Source organism: Anomaloglossus baeobatrachus, chromosome 4 (genome assembly GCF_048569485.1).
Source record: "Anomaloglossus baeobatrachus isolate aAnoBae1 chromosome 4, aAnoBae1.hap1, whole genome shotgun sequence".
Lineage (NCBI taxonomy): Eukaryota > Metazoa > Chordata > Amphibia > Anura > Aromobatidae > Anomaloglossus > Anomaloglossus baeobatrachus.
This window is the reverse complement of record NC_134356.1, coordinates 477,677,752-477,697,056: the sequence shown is the minus strand read 5'-3', so window position 1 is coordinate 477,697,056 and position 19,305 is coordinate 477,677,752. Positions and strand designations below refer to the sequence as shown.

At 45.1% G+C, this 19,305-nt stretch overlaps 1 protein-coding gene across 1 annotated transcript in view; it reads left to right on the top strand.

The window, feature by feature from the left end:
- LIPC (lipase C, hepatic type) overlaps positions 1 to 19,305 on the top strand; it is a 324,937-nt gene that overhangs the window by 220,567 nt on the left and 85,065 nt on the right. Inside the window, exons 3-4 of the mRNA XM_075342733.1 lie at positions 11,292 to 11,482; positions 14,411 to 14,590. Of these exons, the coding sequence (XP_075198848.1) occupies positions 11,292 to 11,482; positions 14,411 to 14,590 (371 nt within the window). The remainder of the gene's footprint in view (positions 1 to 11,291; positions 11,483 to 14,410; positions 14,591 to 19,305) is intronic.

Sequence of the window (19,305 nt, the reverse complement as noted above, 5' to 3'; positions counted from 1 at the left end):
GCAAACAGCTTGAGCTCAGTGAGGTTGGATGGAGAGCGTTTGTGAACAGCAGCTGTCAGCTGCTTCCACAGATTCTCGATTGGATTTAGGTCTGGACTTTGACTTGGCCATTATAACACCTGGATACGTTTATTTGTGAGCCCTTCCATTGTAGATTTTGCTTTATGTTTGGGATCATTGTCTTGTTGAAAGACAAATCTCCGTCCCAGTCTCAGGTCTTTTGCAGACTCCAACAGGTTTTCTTCAAGAATGAGAAAATGAAGGAAAGCGATCCAGCTGAGTGACCAGGTGATTTATTCAGTGCAGTACAGACATGGCATAGTCGTGGTTAACGCGTTTCTGGCTTAACGCCCTTAATCATATCATGTTATGATTAAGGGCGTTAAGCCAGAAACGCGTTAACCACGACTATGCCATGTCTGTACTGCACTGAATAAATCTAGATCTGTGCAGTGTACGACTGATTGTTGTCCTATGGACAGACTCTCCCACCTCAGCTGTAGATCTCTGCAGTTCATCCAGAGTGATCATGGGCCTCTTGGCTGAATCTCTGATCAGTCTTCTCCTTGTTTGAGATGAAAGTTTGGATGGACGGCCGGGTCTTGCTAGATATGCAGTGGTATGATACTACTTTCATTTCTATATGATCACTTGTACAGTGCTTCTTGGGATGTTTAATGTTCTGTAAATCTTTTTGTAAGCAAATCAAGCTTTAAACTTCTCCACAACAGTATCACGGACCTGCCTGTTGTGTTCCTTGGTCTTCATGATGCTATCTGTGCTTTAAACAGAACACTGAGACTATCACAGAGCAGGTGCATTTATATGGAGACTAGATTACACACAGGTGGCTTATATTTATCATCATCATCAGTCATTTAGGACAACATTGGATCATTCAGAGATCCTCAATGAACTTCTGGAGTGAGTTTGCTGCACTGAAAGTTAAGAGGACGAATAATATTGCACGCCCCACTTTTCAGTTATTTATTTTTTACAAAGGTTTAAAATAAGCAATAAATGTTTTTCAACTTCACAATTGTGTCCCACTTGTTGATGATTCTTCACCATAAAATTAGATTTTCTTATCTTTATGTTTAAAGCCTGAAATGTGGGAAAAGGTTGAAAAATTCAAGGGGGCCGAAAACTTTCGCAAGGCACTGTATATGCGACTGCAGACTTCTGGATCCTCACAAAGCGCACTAAGTATTCTGCAGTTTCAGGAGCGGGCAGTCTTGTGACCTAAGTGTGTGATTTCCCCACTCCCAGCCACAATATGACTAGAGAGCTTGGCCTTTCTCAATTCAATTGCATTGAGAAAATCCACGCGTGTCTATTTGGCACATTGCCGCATGTATACAAATCAAATACTTGTGGTCACATGACTGCCCACTCCTAGCATCAGAGAATCCTCAGACCGCACACCATGAGGACTCAGAAGTGTGCAGTCACATAGACTTCAACCTCAAGTTTGGAAAACCATTTTAACCAAAATGACTGTACTAGTACTGATATTACTACCACACAGTGACCATATAATGGTAATATCAGTTATAGACCACTGCTCTGCAGACCATACACAGGATGAAATACATATTTAACAAGTCACCAGTTTTCTAAGTAAATATATTTCTAAAGGTGCTATTGACATTACTCACCAGATGTCAGTAACAGCCCATCCAATCGATATTAAAAAAACTCAAACTGTATGTCCATAAATTTAGTAATGTGTAATAAAGAGAAATGAAGCAGGGAAAAAGTATTCAACACATGAAGAAAAAGTACAAAAAGCAATTGAAAGTATTTATCAGTAATTAGAAAGCAATCCTGCCATTTATTTTCTTCTTGCTTCACAAAGATGACCAGGGCTGGACTGACCATCAGGCATATCTGGTAAATGCCAAATGGACTGTGGGCTGTATTATCTGTTATGTGTGATGCAATAAAGGGTATGATGGTAGATGGGAGATATATTCCTCCTAGATACTGCCTTTTCCACTGGTGAGGGAAGGGGTCAAACTCAGGCCTAGAGCTTTTCTGCTATTCGGTTTTTTAGGGGCAGCGCCACAATTGCACAGCTACAGGATTAGGACAGCATAAATATGCAGCCAGAACTTCTCACTGGGTGGGTTTTTCGGCTGAAAAGCTGAAGCAGGTTCTGTGTGAGTAACATACCTGAATGGATGTGGCACATCTGGCACCTATGCTATGCTGTTTGACAAACTGGACTTTTGCTTTGCATACCTGTCGGAAGTAAAACTGTGGGGGGGTTTCTGCTTGCTACCACTGTGTATAAAATACTGAGTTTGGGACTGAGAACCTATGTGTGCCTCTTTACTGTGTCCCTGCCATTGCCAACCATGCCTGATACCCTACATTTGGTGGCTTGAAGCGGCAAATGCAGTGAGGACAACGCTTTTTTTTTGCGCTTCTGGCTGGGTGCCAATATATATCCTGACTAGGGCTGAGCGGATCCAGACTGTAAAAGTCTGGATCCACGCGGTTTCAGCGCTATATGTGTGCTGGACCCGGGCGCGGGATTCCGGGTGCATGATCTGGATTCGGCAATTAATAAAAATAAACAAAACAAGAAATAAATGAGAGTTTCATACTTATCGAGACTCGGTGTCATGGCGGCACACTGCTTCCGGGTCACGCATTCACTTCCTGTACTGTCCATCGCATACACACAGCTTTCAGTGTTTTCCCCACCCATGGCCATCCTCATCTGTGATTGGTTCCAGGCCGACGCGCCCCCAGCCTGTGACAGCTCTGCCTGCAGTCATCGCTTATCGCGGCTCAGTAATAGGCTGCACTTAGAGCTGGTAGTCGTGCTCTATGGCTGCTCGCTCTGAGATGAAGCAGAGCTGGATATTACATCATGGGACGTCCTGTGAATTACGCCAGAGCTGCGGGTGTTGGGGGTTAATAAATTGGTGAAGGAGGGTGCGTTTTGTACTTTATTTCAAATAAAGGATTTTTCTCTGTGTCTGTGTTTATTTACATTTACTTACAGGTTTGTGATGCAGGTATCTCATAGACACCTGTGCCATCACAAACCTAGGATTTAGTAGCAGCTGTGCGCTGCTATTATCCCCTGCTATTACCCCGATTGGCACCGCATCAAGCCACCGGTAAGAGCCGGTAATGCACTGGGATTGTCACATCTAATAGATGCCGCAATACCGGGCGGCTGCGGGCTGAGAATATACCAGCCCCCAGTCGGCGTTATCATGGCTGGGGATGAAAATTGGGGGGGACTGCACGTCGTTTTTGTTTTTTTTAATTATTTAACAAAAGAAAAGCCACATGAGGTTCCTCTTTTGGTACACAGCCAAGATAAGCACAGGGCTGGGGCACAAAAACAGCATCTAACCTTTTTTTGTTTCTTTTTAATTTTTTTGACCAAGGGATATAAATTTGGTGATTATTACATTTTTGCACCATATTATGGCACCCAATCTATGCCTCCTAGTAAAACAAAAATTGCAAATTTGGTGCTGAAGTCTGGTGCAGACAATTTCAGCACCAAATGTGCACATCCTGGCAAAAAAACGTGGCAAAAATCGCGGAAAAATAACCATGGCAATAAACCGTGGCAAAAACCGCGGCAAAAAAAAAGTGTCAAAACACCGCGTTTTTTGCCAGGAGGTGTAGATTGGATGCAGGAATATGGTGTAAAAATGTCAGCACCAAATTTGCATCCCTTGGCCCAAAAAAAAAAAATTCTGCCAGCAGGTGGAAATTTGGTGCTGAAATCTGGTGCAGACTATTTCAGCACCAAATGTGCACCTCCTGGCTAAAAACTGCGGCAAAAATAGAGGAAAAAAACGCGGCAAAAACGTGGCAAAAAAACGCGGCAAAAAATGCTTCAAATCACTGTGTTTTTTTGCCAGGAGGTGTAGATTGGATGCAGGAATATGGTGTAAACATTTCAGCACAAAATCTGTATCTCTTGGCCAAAAAAACTGCGATTTTTCTGCTAAGAGATGCAGGTCTGTGAACTCAGTGACCTTCATCTGAGGTCAGGTTACCTGCGATCACATGTGATGGACTGTGGGAACTTCCAGCTGTGACCGCAAATGACCTGAGTGAAGTCACCGCTCATTGTGCAGCCCCTTCATTCTCTGGAGCTCCCAGAGAGCAGTCTTGCTCTATGGCCTCTCCCTGTGATATGCAGATGTAGCAGAGCTTTAGCAGCATGGTACCTCTTGTGGATTATGTCGGACCTGGAGGGCTGTGTTGGGGGTTAATAAAGTGGTGAAGGAGGGGGTGTTTGTATTTTATTACAAATAAAAGATTTTTCTCTGTGTCTGTGTTTATTCACATTCATTTACAGGTTTGTGATGCAGGTATCTGATAGACGCCTGTGCCATCACAAACCTAGGGTTTAGTAGAAGCTGTATGCTGCTATTAACTTCTCATTGCCCCAATTGGCACTGCATCACACCACCGGGAACAGCCGGTATTGCACCGGGATTGTCACATCTAATAGATGCGGCAATACTGGGTGTCTGCGGGCTGGAACACCAGCCCCCAGTTGGCGTTATCATGGCTGGGGATGAATATTAGGGGGAACCACACGTCGGGTTTTTTTCAATTATTTATTTAAATTAAAAAAAAAGCTGCATGCGGTTTCTCTTAGACCGGACTCACACATGCGAGGGACTCGCGCGAGTCTGCCATGGAATCACACGGCAAAGCCTCGCACGTGTGACTGGATACACAGCAAAGAAAAAGCCCGACAGCTGGGGCTGCAGCTGGGGGCTGTATCTGTGCTGCCGATTGTTTATTTTTTACCACGATACTGACCCGCACACACTTGCACTGCTTTCCCTGCGCGCTGGCCATCCTGGTGCCTGTGATTGGTTGCAGTCAGCTGACACACTGACACTCAGGATGGGGGCGCGTCTAGTTGCAACCAATTACACGCACCGGTGGGCGGGCAAAACAATGAATATTAAATTGTCGGCTCCGGAAGGGAATAGCGTGACCCGGAAGAAGTGTGCCACCATGACAGCACCTCGGTGAGTACACCGCGCTCGTTCCTACCCCTCTATCCCCTCTACAAACGTTTTTAATCTCCGGATTCCGGTCCCCATTGATTTATATGGGCACCAGATTCCGGAGCGGATAGGACTCTTTTTAAAATCTGGCAGTGATCCGCTGGTCCCGGATTTTTGGGCGTTCGATTAGCTCTAATCCTGAGTAAAGGGATTATCACAAACCCAGATGAGGAAATCTGCAGAGTTGGAGGCTGTGGTAAAAGCGTTCATGGAGGTCGACTGGCAGCAACAAATATTTAACTAGCAACAGCTGAATACCAACCAGCTGCTGGTACAGCACGTGATGGCGCTACAGACAGCAGGAACTCCTCATGTGGTCCATAATGTCCGTAAAGCGATTAATTCGGCAAATCTAAAAATGGAACCATCAGATTATGTCAGGATCTACCTTGCCGTGTTTGAGGGCATTTAACCCGCGTTCAATGAGTGGAAGTCTCTAACGTCAGGACCCCAGCCAGCCTATTTCGACTTACCAGCTGAGCAAGCCGAAAAACACAATTGTCAAGAGTGAGGTCCTGGCACGAATTGACGTAAATATGTTGGTGTGTCCCACGGGTGCATCAGTGGGAACTTGATCCTTCCAAGTCATGGAGGTTTGACTATTATGATTTAGTGCACCGGATACAGAAGTGGTTACAGCCTGAGGTACTGTTCCCCCCTGCTGTAGTGGACCGCATAATGGCTGATAAATTCTGTAGGGCCTTACCCTACCCCCTCCAGCATTGGGTCAGACAGATATCCCCTACCATCTTTGGTGGGAAGTTGATGCTTGTACTATTAAATGTTTTCCTTTTTTTCAGCTCAAATTTCCTTGGCATTTATTCATGCACTTTATTGCAGTGTGTACTTTAGGCAACACCAATGCTATTTCTGCATTTACTATTTTTCCTATTATTATCGATGTCCTCTGTTTGTCTTGTGCCTATATAATAGCATGAGATCATGTTACATCTTTACAAGCAGGTTTTGTTCTTGAGCCACATCTATGCCGTTTTGCTATTAGTATAGCAATTTCATGCATAAGCACATTAGTTATTTAATAAAGCATTAGATATTATCTTGTTACATACTCACCTTTGGTCATTTGCAATAAACACTTTTAGCCACAATATATATTTACTTCTCAGGTTGTGCTTTATTTTTTTATTTTATCATGTGTGGATGTCGCTCTGTTCTGTTGTCACCACTTGATTATTTACTCTACTAAATTAAATTATCAATTTTCATATAATTGACCATTGTTCAGTTTTTCTTTTTTCATTGTTTGAGCTATAACGGAGTATCCTACAAGACGAGTTAGTTTGTACACTTGAGTATTATGGGTATAAAAAGGATGAAATAGTGTTCCAGCAGAATAATAATCCAAAGCATACGTTGAGATTGGCGAAGAAGTGATTCAATGATAATGAAGTAGAGGTGCTGGATTCGCTCCCACAGTCCCCAGACATCAACCGAATAGAACACTTGTGGGTAGAGTTGAAGAAAAAGCTGTATATATACCCAAGTGAGTCGACCATTATGGACCAATATTGGGAACATGTAGAAAAGACCTGGGATCAGATTTCGATCATAACATGCTTGACTCTGATCTAGAGTATGGCCAGAAGAATTCAGACAGTGTTGAAAGCCAAAGGTGGATTTACAAAATACTAACAAAATAATAAAAATTTTAATTTTAGATTTTTAGGAGCAAAACAATAATAATGCAGTGACATGACAAAAATCTGCATAACTAATAATATGCTAAATAGTTGTAAGCCAAATTTCTGTATCAGATAGCCAAGATGATTGTCTATAAAATGAAATTCGAAACTGTAGTGTATGGTGAGATATGGAACCTGAAAGTCATAAGTTCAAAACATTGTTACCCTTTTGCTCATGTGTGTGTATATAGAATGAGCCCACAAATGCCCTTATACGCAACAAGAAACCCACATAGCCTCCTAAATAGAATGTGAGCCTCCACAAAGCCTCGTATAGGTCATCATGCTGGTGACAGGAGCTTCCCTGGAGCTGCGCTGCCAATCTGCATTGTCAACAGTGCAGTTCCAGGAAATCTCCCTGCTCTGGAGATCTGTGCCAGGGGAATGGGATGGAGGGGAGTATGTGTTGCTGCACAAAACATTTTAATGAGGGCAGTCTGGCCATGGGCTCCACCTCGGCAGTGGCCGAGATTACCCTCATTATAATCCGCCTTGGATGTGATGGCTGCAAGGTATGTGGGTGTACCTGAGGTCATAACAGACTTCTCTGACTGATGCAATCTTCTGCAAAGTATAAAAAGGCAACAGTGTTTTTTTGACAATTTGCACAAATTGTTCTAATTCATCTGGACCTGTAAATTTCATAAAAGTCAACACAATTTTAATTTGCTCATTTATGAAACATTCCGTTTATTTTTGTCAATATTACTGACTCTGCTTAGAGGCCATCATTATGAAAATGTGTACATTTGTATCCATTCATACCATTGACATCTCTGATAACGGAGAAACGTGATATGAACAGTCTTTCATGTTAGAAATTGTCTAGAACTGTCAAAAAGGGAAAAATAATGTACATGCTGCTTATGTCTTATACTTGAAGCAAATAGAAATACACTCTCAATGCTTGTCTCCAATGGTTGTTGATAAGTGCTGTGTGTTTATTTCCTTTCAAGTACACTAGCGAAACTTGTTGCTGTTATTACTGAGCATTACCTTGCATGTGAAATAAAAATGTCAAGCTCATGTGTATGGCAAAACCAGTCTTTCTTTTCAGTTTTTGTATGTATTAATATCTAATGTGAGATTACACAATTATATTCATATCTTTTATCTATACTACCCTATTTTATCGATCATTCTTGCCCATTGTTTTCTCTTCTACCTAAGTGTCAAAATGTCAATAGTAATAGCATCTCATTAAAAATAGGAGAGCAATAATTGATTTTCAAATGGTTATGGCTAGTGATGGGCGTACCCAGACTGTAAAATCCAGGAACCGTACCAGATACCTAGTATCCATGCACCGACCCCGAACACTGAGTTCTCTATTAACTCCATGTAACTATCCAGATTCGACCACCAGGATAATTTAAACAGAAAATTAAAGAAAAAGAAAGAAAATAGGGATCAGTAGGAGCGTTACACTTACCGCGTCTCCGGTGTGGTGGTAACACTATTTCCGGGGCTGCTCATTACCCTCATACATATTCACTGCTTCCTACACCCACCGGCAGTCTCTGCATCTTTGAGTGTTCGCAGTCAGACTGCGCCCCCATCCTGCGTCACAACGTGTTTGAGTGCTTGGAATCACACACACTGTCTGCATCTCTATAGGGGTGTAAAAATAAAAGACTAAACAAAATTGGCGTATGGTCTCCCATTTTATGATACCCAGCATAGATAAATCATTTGGCTATAGGCTGCAGCTCCCAGTCATGTGCTTATCTTGGCTATGTATCAAAATAAGAGGGACTCCATGCTTCTTTTTTAAAAATAAATAAAAATACAAAATGGCATGTGGTCCCTCCCATTTTTTATATCCAGCCATGATAAAGTCAACAGCTGGGGACTGGTAATTCTCAGGCTGGGGAGCCCCATGGTTATTTGGCTCCCACCAGCCTAAAAATAGCAGCCTGTAGCCGCCCAGAATTATCGCATCCATTAGATGCGGCAATCCCGACACTTTACCCAATTTATCCTGGTTGTCCTGGTGTGGTGACAATCGGGGTAATATAAGGGGTTAATGACAGCTCACAGCTGCCACTAAGCCCTAGATTAGTAATGGGAGGCATCTATGAGACCCCCCCATTACTAATCTGTAAGTGAAAAGAAATAAACAGAAACACCAAAAAAATCCTTTCTTTGAAAAACACCCTTTTTCACCAATTTATTAACCCCAAACACCCAGTTCAGACGTACTTCACACGACATGCCACAACAATTCTGTCTCTGATACATACTGAAGTCACAGAGCATGGGCACAGAACATATTCGCCACGCTGTGGTTTCAGGCAGCTAAACTGACCTCTGGTGACCTTATCGAACTCAGTGATTTAATTTCATGTGAACTGAGTTTACAGACCTGCACCTCCTGGCAGAAAAAAGTGGGGGGGGTTTGCCAAGAGATGCAGCTTTGTTGCTGAAATTTATACACCATATTCCTACACCAAACCTGCATCTTCTGGCGAAAAAATGCATCAACACACGATGCGGTTTTGATGTAATTTTTTTGACAGCAAATGCAGATTTGGTGCAGGAATATGGTTTATAAATTTTACCACCAAATCTACATCTCTTGGCAAACAAAACGCACAAAAACAGTTTTGATGCTGTTTCAGTGCAGTTTTCTGCCTGGAGATGCTAATTTGGTGCTGAAATGTCAGCATCAGATTTCTGTACCAAATTTGCTCATAGCTGCAGCTTAGTCAGTCTATGCCTGATACCACAGCATGCGGTCATGTTCTGTGCGGCTGCAGGCTCCTACTTTTAGTCTCGGGGGAGCAGAGTAATCATGGGTTTCCCCAACCTGACAATACCAGCTCCCGGCTTTATCATGGGTGGGTATCAAAATTGGGGGGGACCGCAAGACGGTTTAGTTATTTATTTTATTTTTTTTATTAAAAAGCCACATGGAGTCCCTCATATTTTGATACACAGCCAAGATAAGCAGACGGCTGAGGTCTGCAGCCTGTAGGCATATGCTTTATCTGTGCTTGTTATCATAATATGGGGGGACATTAAGCCAATCTGTTTTAGTTACCGTATTTATTTTTACATCTATTTTTTTATTTACTTATTTATTTTTACACCACTATAAAGATGCAAACAGCGTGTAATTGCAAGCAGTCACACACGCTGTCACACAAGCAGTGAATATGTATTCGGGTGGTAAGCTGCCCCAGAAGTAGTGTTACCTCCATGCGGGAGACTCGGTAAGTATAAGGCTATCTTCGCACGTACCTGCTGAAATTTCTGCAGCGATATGACAGCACATGTGCTCTTCAAATTGCTGCAGAAACACTGCATAATGGATAATAATGGATAATGAATGTAGTGTTTCAGCAGAATAAATGCCGAATTCATGCGCTCGGGATGCTGCCCCCACCATAGACAGAGTGGGAGCAGCATCCAAAGAGCACAAATTAATTGACATGCTGCTTTTTTGTACGCACGGATTTGGGTCAAAATTTTAGCACCCAAATCGCTGCGTTCAAAAAGCAATGTGCGCACGTATCATGCACAATCTACATAGATTGTGCAGGGGACGCAGGACGCATGCATTTACGCTGCAGTGCAATACGCAGCATAAATGCATGCAATTACGCAACGTGCGCACGAGCCCTAACACTCCTGCTCTAATTCCCCTAGCCCTTTCAACCACCATTTTAAAGCCCAATATTTGGGTTCCCATAGACTTGAATGGGGAACAACATCCAGGCAGATATTCACAATTAATTCCGGTTCCAAACCATTTTTGTTTTTTGAATCCGGTTAGACTCGCCGATCCCAGATATCTGAGGATTCGCCCATCACTAGTTATAAAACCCATACATCAGCAGTTCACAAAAAGCAAAAATAAAAAAAATGTCTCACAGGAAAAAACAGCCTTACTAACACTAGGACAGTTTATCAATGCACTAGCAAGATACAGCCGGCCCCCCATGATAAAGGTGGGGGCACCACAGGTGCAAAAAACTGATTAAATCACCCCTCACAACCTAACAAAACATGGAGGAGGTGAGATGCACAGTATCCGACTTACAGCCTATTAATGATTCCCATACTATTACATCAAGTGGGCTGCCCAGCAGTATATAAGGACAGACACCCCAATTCAGCCAATCAGCACTAAACTGCCTGGCTGCGTCCTGCATAAAAAAAGGGGCAATAAAAAGATGAAGAAATAATGTACTGTATAAAAAACATGAAATATGCACATTAGACTAATGTTGACTAAACTTGCTGACAACAACGAGTTCGGCTGACAATCTAATGTGTATGGACACGCCAGCCAACTGATGATCGGGGGAGATGTCGTTTGGCATGTCCGGTTTCGAACTGTTAATCGCATTATTTTCTCTGAGATAAGCAACTGACAGACGTGTCAGCCATCATACTTGCTCACTTTTGGCTTTATAGACATAATACTGTTGATATTTTATGTTTATTCTATCTGCAGAATTGTAAATTGTGCATTTACACTTTTTAGAGCGTTGTATTTTTACAAATTGTTTTACAGAATACAGAGAAGGACTTCGCAAAGCAATAGAAATGAAAAAAGAAATTAATAGCACAAAAGCCAAGTTCTTGTTATACAATGAAGGCAGAGATAGGAACATGTGTCCGATTGTAACTTATCAGTCTGAAACCCTGGAAAATTGTGCGTTCAATGCTACACTTCCCCTTATTTTGATAGTACATGGATGGTCGGTATGTAGATATTTTTTCTACTTATTTGAAACTGTATAAAATTCAAGCTATCTCACCATGACAACTTTTCAGTTAAAGGTAGATTAGGAGAAGCCTTTAAAACAGAAGAAAGCTGCAGCCAACCTTATATTTCATGATCATGTAATCCATAGATAAGCAGAGTTTGCAAAAGCCGTTCTAGATGTCCTAGATGTGACTCATAGATGAGGACTATCACTGTAGGATGTCAATATGACCTAATGGAATATCCAGAAAGGAGGTTTCCTCATGAGTCCACTCATTAAATAAAGTAGACGATGTTCTTGCGGAATATTGACCACTTCTGGATCATTTATGCAAATATTTTACTTATACAAATACACATGAGCTGTACTTTCCAAAAATTCTATCATGTCAACAGATTGTAGAGTCAAGTTGTTATTGAATAAAATGTATTTAAAAGAAAAAGAGTGCTAACAGTGTTTTTTCCATTTCATCCTAAAAGTTAAACAATGGCATAAACAGTCATGGCTGAACGTTTTGGCATCCTTGAAATTGTTCCAGAAAATGAAGTATTTCTCCCTGAAAATTATCAAAGTTACACGTTTTGTCATCTACACTACATGTTTATTTCTTTTGTGTTTATTGGAAGAACACACACACAAAAAAAAGGAAAAAATGCAAATTGGACATAATTTTACACAAATCCCCAAAAATGGGCCAGACAAAATTGTTGGCACCTTTCCAAAATTATGTGTAAACAACTTTGTTTCAAGCATGTGATGCTCATTAAAACTCATCTGTGGCAACTAACAGGTGTGGGCAATATGAAAATCACACCTGAAACAAGATTAAATGAAGAGTGGTTGATTCATTTTTTACATTGTGTGCTTTTTTGTGCCACACTAAGCATGGCGACCAGAAAGATGAGAACTGTCTGATGACTTGTGAACCAAAATTGCAGAAAAATATCAATAATGTCAAGGCTACAAGTCCATCTCCAGAAATATTGATGTTCCTTTGTCCACGGTGCGCAACATAATCAAGAAGATTACAACCAATGGCACTGTATCTAATCTGCCTGGACGTGGACGGAAAAGAAAAATTGATGAAAGGTTGCAACACAAAAAAGTCTGGATGGTGAATAAGCAACCCCAACAAGTTCCAAAGAAATTCAAGCTGTAATGTAGGCTCAGGGTGCATCAGTGTCAGCATAAACTATCCGTCAACATTTGAATGAAATGAAATGAAACGCTATGGCAGGAGACCCAGAAGAAACACACTGCTGACACAGAGCTATATAAAAGCTAGACTGCAGTTTGCCAAAATGTACTTGAGTAAGAGAAAATCCTTCTGGGACAGCATCTTGTGGACAGATGAGACCATGGTTGAGCTTTTTGCAAAAAGCACATCAGTTTACGGTTTACCAAAAAAGGAATGACACCTACAAAGAAAAGAACACAACCTATAGTCAAACCTGGTGGAGATTCAAAGATATTTTTGGGTTGTCTTGCCGCCTCTTGCTCTGAGTTCTTTGATTGTGTTCAAGGCATCATGAAATCTGAAGATTAGCAAAGGACTTTGGGTGGAAATTTAGTACCACGTTTCAGAAAGCTGGGTTTGCATCCTAGGTGATGGGTCTTCCAGCAGGACAATGACCCCCAAACATATTTCAAGAAGCCCCCAAAATTGGATGCAAACAAAGTGCTGGAGAGTTCTGAAGTGGCAGCAGTGAGTCTGGATCTAAATCCCACTGAACACCTGTGAAGAAATCTTAAAATTACTCTTGGAAGAAGGCATCCTTCAAATATGAGAGACCTGGAGCAGTTTGCAAAATAAGAGTGGTCCAAAATTCCAGCCGAGAGGTGTACGAAGCTTGTTGATGGATATAGAAAGCAATTGATTGCAGTTATCTAGTCCAAAGGATATGCAACCAAATATTAAAGGGACCTTTACACGCAGCGATATCTCTATCGATATCGCTAGCGAGTGTACCCGTCCCTGTTGGTTGTGCGTCACGGGCAAATCGCTGCCCATGGCACACAACATCACTTACACCTGTCACACATACTTACTTGCCTAGCGACGTCGCTGTGGCTGGCAAACCGCCTCCTTTCTAAGGGGGCGGTTCGTGTGGTGCCACAGCGGCGTCACTAAGCGGCCGCCCAATTGAAGCGGAGGGGCGGAGATGAGCGGCACGAACATCCCGCCCACCTTCCTTCCTCATTGTGGGCGGCCGCAGGTAAGGTGATGTTCCTTGTTCCTGTGGTGTCACACGTAGTGATGTGTGCTGCCGCAGGAACGACGCACAACCTGCGTCCTGCAACAGCAACAATAATCGGGAAAGGAACAACGCGTCAATGATCAACGATTAGGTAAGTAATTTTGATCGTTAACGGTCATTCGTGCGTTTCACACTCAACAACGTTGCTAACAAGGCCGGATGTGCGTCATGAATTCCGTGATCCCAACGTCATCTCGTTAGCGATGTCGTTGCGTGTAAAGCGGCCTTAAGTTGAGGGTGCAAACAATTTTGTCCAGACCATTTTGGGGGTTTTGTGTGAAATTATGTCGAATTTGCCTTTTTTGTTGTTGTTCTTGTTGTTGTTCAAATATACACAAAAGAAATAAACATTTGTATAATGAATCGTGTAATTGCAATAATTTTCTGGGAGAAAAACTTAGTTTTATAGAATAATTTCAAAGGTGCCAACACTTTTGGCCTGTATGCATCTTAAAATGGTGCCATTAAAAATACAACTCTTCCCACAAATAAACAAGACAAAATGATGACATCTACAAAAACATTAAAAAAATATATGTCAAAAAAAGTTAAAAAAAATCCCAAAGTTTGAAAATAGATCAGTAAAACCTCCTGACATAGAAGGATTACATAGTTAATAATCCTGCATCATTTCTTATATTTTTGTTATGTATTTTTTGTTTTAGATTGATGGAAATATGGAAGCATGGATTCCAAAGATGGCTTCTGCATTCAAAAGCAGTAAAAAGGAGATTAATGTCATCATCGTGGACTGGCTGATCTCTGCTCATGTGCACTACCCAGTTGCAGTACAGAATGCTCGATTTATTGGTCTAGAGATAGCAGAATTCCTGGAATGGCTCGAAGTAAGATTAACATTGGATGAGAAAAGTGGTCAGTTTGACAAAGCCTGAAATGTAATGTGGTGTGGAATTTGTTGGTGTTATAGAAATAAAAATTATTATTAATAATTTATTAGGTCCCAGAGTAAGGAACACATAGTAGGAGACGATACATAAATTACCTACAATATTAACACCTTTATGACCAATGACGGTCATAGCACGTCATGAGCTGGTGTCAGTTCTTGCACCATGAAGTGTTGTATTCATTATGGATTTAAACTGTCATTATGTAAAAACACATAGTGACAGCTCTGTGACCAAAGCTGTCACTGACAGCTGACTAGCTGTTACGAGGGGGACCCGGGGAAGCGTGCCAAGATGGGAAATGGACAGCTTCCGCCGGTCAAGGTCCACTGTGCGGTGTAAGGGACCGCCGCTATTGTCAGGAAAGAGTGAGCGGGTTGCTGCTAGTGATCGTCTGGAACGTCACAGACGATCTATGTACACCAGTCCGCCCTAACCCGTGAGGGTTGTATGGCTCGGGGCTTCTCGATCGGTGTACCTGTTGCACGGGGATGCACAGAGGTGCCTACGCACGTGTGCCAGCGGGAGTCACAAGATATGGCACGAGGGTAGCACAGAGGTGCCCACGCACGTGTGCTTTCAATAACCAGGTGAGTCCGGTGGAGACTCGAGGAGCTCACCTGGGACAGGGACACGGCCTGTCGAAGGAGATACTGCCGGAGCAGCAAGGCAGGAACACGGCCTGCTGAAGGAGATACTGCCGGAGCAGCAAGGCAGGAACACAGCCTGCCGAAGGAGATACTGCCGGAGCAGCAAGGCAGGAACATGGCCTGCAAACCAGGTGCTGCCTAAGCAGCAAGGGCCAAGCCCACAAAAGACAATAATGCCTGAGCAGTGGCGTGGCAGCACGCTGCCAGACATCCAAACATAGAAGGACAGTCGCGCGCCGCCATGATGGCAGGGGGAGCTTTTAAGGAGGTGTAGCTCCACCCAAGGGCGGGCGCGAGACGGGCGTGACCCAATCAGGATTTGTGACGTCCTGGCCCAGCCAATCAGGATTCAGCACATCACCAGCCTCGTCATCGGGCCGTGTGATATCAGTGAGCGAATCAGAAGATGTCACGTGGAGCACATGCTCATCTTCCTGCCTCTGGGTCATAAAGGCGGGATCCCCGGTTTCACAATGTGCAGAGACATGGGAAGTCTTGCTGCTTCCCTGAGCATCTATTCTTTGCACACTGCGCAACCTCCCAGAGCCTCCATGATGCTGAGCAGGAGAGCTCGTGGCAGGCAAGGGATGGGAGACCGCTCCATTCCTTGCAAGGAGTGAACCACTAGGTGTCACCCTTCTGCTGTGTCTCTGAGAAGGCAACTCCTGCAGTCTCCCAGACCTTTGGCGCTGCTGAGCAGGAGGCCTCGTGGCAGACAAAGAATGGGGGACCACCTCATTCCTTGCGATAAGAGAGCCACGACATGTAACATTACTCCCCCGTCTAGGGCCCCCCCCTCGCCTGCGCCTGAAGGCCGCCACCAAACCGGGGGCGTGGACATGCTCCTCCAATTCCCAGGACCTATGCTCTGGGCCACGACCGACCCACTCCATGAGGAAGTACCTCTTGCCCTGTACAATTTTTGTTCTTACTAGCTTCGCTACTTCAGGGTCGTCGGACGAGAAGCCAACCTGGGACAGCAGAGACCCCGAGGTTTTAGGTCGTACGGGTTTCAGAAGAGATACATGAAAAGTATTAGAAATAGCCCAGCGCGGAGGGAGCTGGAGTCGACATACTACCGCGGTTACCCGCTCTATTACTGTAAACGGGCCAAGGTACCTAGGAGCAAACTCGGCTGTCTGTACCGGAAGGTTAATATGTTTAGAAGACAGCCACACTAGGTCACCAGGTGCGAAAGATGGCACAGGATGTGGAAGACCCGCAGGCCTCCGCCTGAATGGTTTATTATACGCACACGACGTACGGACTCCCATATTATTCTGTACATCCTGGGCTACCGCCGGCCCCCAATAATGCCTGACCCCTAGGTCTCTGGTCCTGTCGACCCCGAAGTGGGCCCCAACTTTGGAGGCCTGATCCCATGACAGCACACCATTCCGTGAGTCAGAGGAAGTGAGGGTCTTACCAGGTGGCACCTGGTCTTGGGAAGTGGAAATGACCCTCCTCACGCTGATTGAAGGTGAAACAAGACACTGACTTTCTTCCGAAGGTTTCAAACATCGGGTAGCTACATGTCCCTCCTGCCCACAGGCAAAGCAAATGGCCGACGGCCGAGAACCTGTGGTAGAGGAGACCACTTTGGAGACTTCCATTGGCTCCACAGAGTCATCAACAGAGCTGGCTGGGAGACCGGTCTGGTGGGGAAGGGGAGTCAGAGGCTCTATAGACCAGGTAGACGTGGGTGCTGAAGAGACCTCGAGCCTCCGCTCCGCATGGCGGATGTCTATGCGAGAGGCAAGCCGAATCAAGGACTCTAAGGTGGTCGGCACGTCACGCGTGGCCAGTGCGTCTTTGACGAACCCTGCCAGACCCTCCCAGAACACAGGGACCAGGACTTTATCTGGCCAGTCCAGCTCTGCGGCGAGTGTCCTGAATTGTACTGCAAAGTCCCCGACTGAAGTGGACCTTTGCCGAAGGCGTAGGAGCCGCAGCGCGGAGTCATGGGTGACTTGAGGCCCGAGGAACACCTTTCTCATAGCCTCAAGATAAACTGGAAGGTGATTCACCACCCGATCTCCACGCTCCCACAACGGCGTGGACCACTTTAGCGCTTTCCCTGTGAGCAGGGACTGGACGAAGGCTACCTTCGCCTTCTCAGTAGCGTAAACAGTCGCGGACAACTCCAAGTAGGTGGTAACCTGGTTTATGAAACCATGGCACTCAGAGCTGTCCCCGCTGAAGCGCTCTGGGAGCGCAAGGCGAGGCGACCTTCCGCACAATTCCACAGCCTGAGTAGCCGCCTGGGTGGCGACTGTTGCTAGAGCAGCCTTATCGGGGGAAGACCGCTCCACTGCTGCCAATCGTGACTCCAACTGCTGCACATAACGCAGCAACTGCTGCTGCTCTTCCGCCATAGCCAGACCTTTGGCGCGACCGTAATGTTACGAGGGGGACCCGGGGAAGCGTGCCAAGATGGGAAATGGACAGCTTCCGCCGGTCAAGGTCCACTGTGCGGTGTAAGGGACCGCCGCTATGGTCAGGAAAGATTGAGCGGGTTGCTGCTAGTGATCGTCTGGAATGTCACAGACGATCTATGTACACCGGTCCGCCCTAACCCGTGAGGGTTGTATGGCTCGGGGCTTCTCGATCGGTGTACCTGTTGCACGGGGATGCACAGAGGTGCCTACGCACGTGTGCCAGCGGGAGTCACAAGATATGGCACGAGGGTAGCACAGAGGTGCCCACGCACGTGTGCTTTCAATAACCAGGTGAGTCCGGTGGAGACTCGAGGAGCTCACCTGGGACAGGGACACGGCCTGTCGAAGGAGATACTGCCGGAGCAGCAAGGCAGGAACACGGCCTGCTGAAGGAGATACTGCCGGAGCAGCAAGGCAGGAACACGGCCTGCCGAAGGAGATACTGCCGGTGCAGCAAGGCAGGAACACGGCCTGCAAACCAGGTGCTGCCTAAGCAGCAAGGGCCAAGCCCACAAAAGACAATAATGCCTGAGCAGTGGCGTGGCAGCACGCTGCCAGACATCCAAACATAGAAGGACAGTCACGCGCCACCATGATGGCAGGGGGAGCTTTTAAGGAGGTGTAGCTCCACCCAAGGGTGGGCGCGAGACGGGCGTGACCCAATCAGGATTTGTGACGTCCTGGCCCAGCCAGTCAGGATTCAGCACATCACCAGCCTCGTCATCGGGCCGTGTGATATCAGTGAGCGAATCAGAAGACGTCACGTGGAGCACATGCTCATCTTCCTGCCTCTGGGTCATAAAGGCGGGATCCCCGGTTTCACAATGTGCAGAGACATGGGAAGTCTTGCTGCTTCCCTGAGCATCTATTCTTTGCACACTGCGCAACCTCCCAGAGCCTCCGTGATGCTGAGCAGGAGAGCTCGTGGCAGGCAAGGGATGGGAGATCGCTCCATTCCTTGCAAGGAGAGAACCACTAGGTGTCACCCTTCTGCTGTGTCTCTGAGAAGGCAACTCCTGCAGTCTCCCAGACCTTTGGTGCTGCTGAGCAGGAGGGCTTGTGGCAGACAAGGAATGGGGGACCACCTCATTCCTTGCAATAAGAGAGCCACGACATGTAACAACTAGCACCGGAAGAGATGCAGGGTCTCATTTTAGCAGTCCCTGCACTCAGATCACTGTGATCGGTCAATCAATCTGACTGACCGATCACAGCATGATCGTGTAGGAGGTGCTGAAATATCAGTACTTCCCTGAACTATCACCGCCAGAGTTTGACCCAGCTGACAGCCAAGCTCGTGCGGGAACTGCCAGGGACATTACCCAGGGTGCCCCTGACTGAATAACCTTGCAGGTGCTGCGATCTAGAGCGATTGTAGCATTCGAAAGTTTGTGCGAGACATCGCAGTGACCCAATGGTTGTTATGTCATCCAAAGGTTAAACGATGACTTTCTAGTGTGCCAGGTATGGTAGCCTGTTACACCAGATTATACTGACAGGTGTTCTGTCAGTGTAATCTGACAGCTCTCAGGTATTGCAAAACATGAGACCAGTGAACAGAATA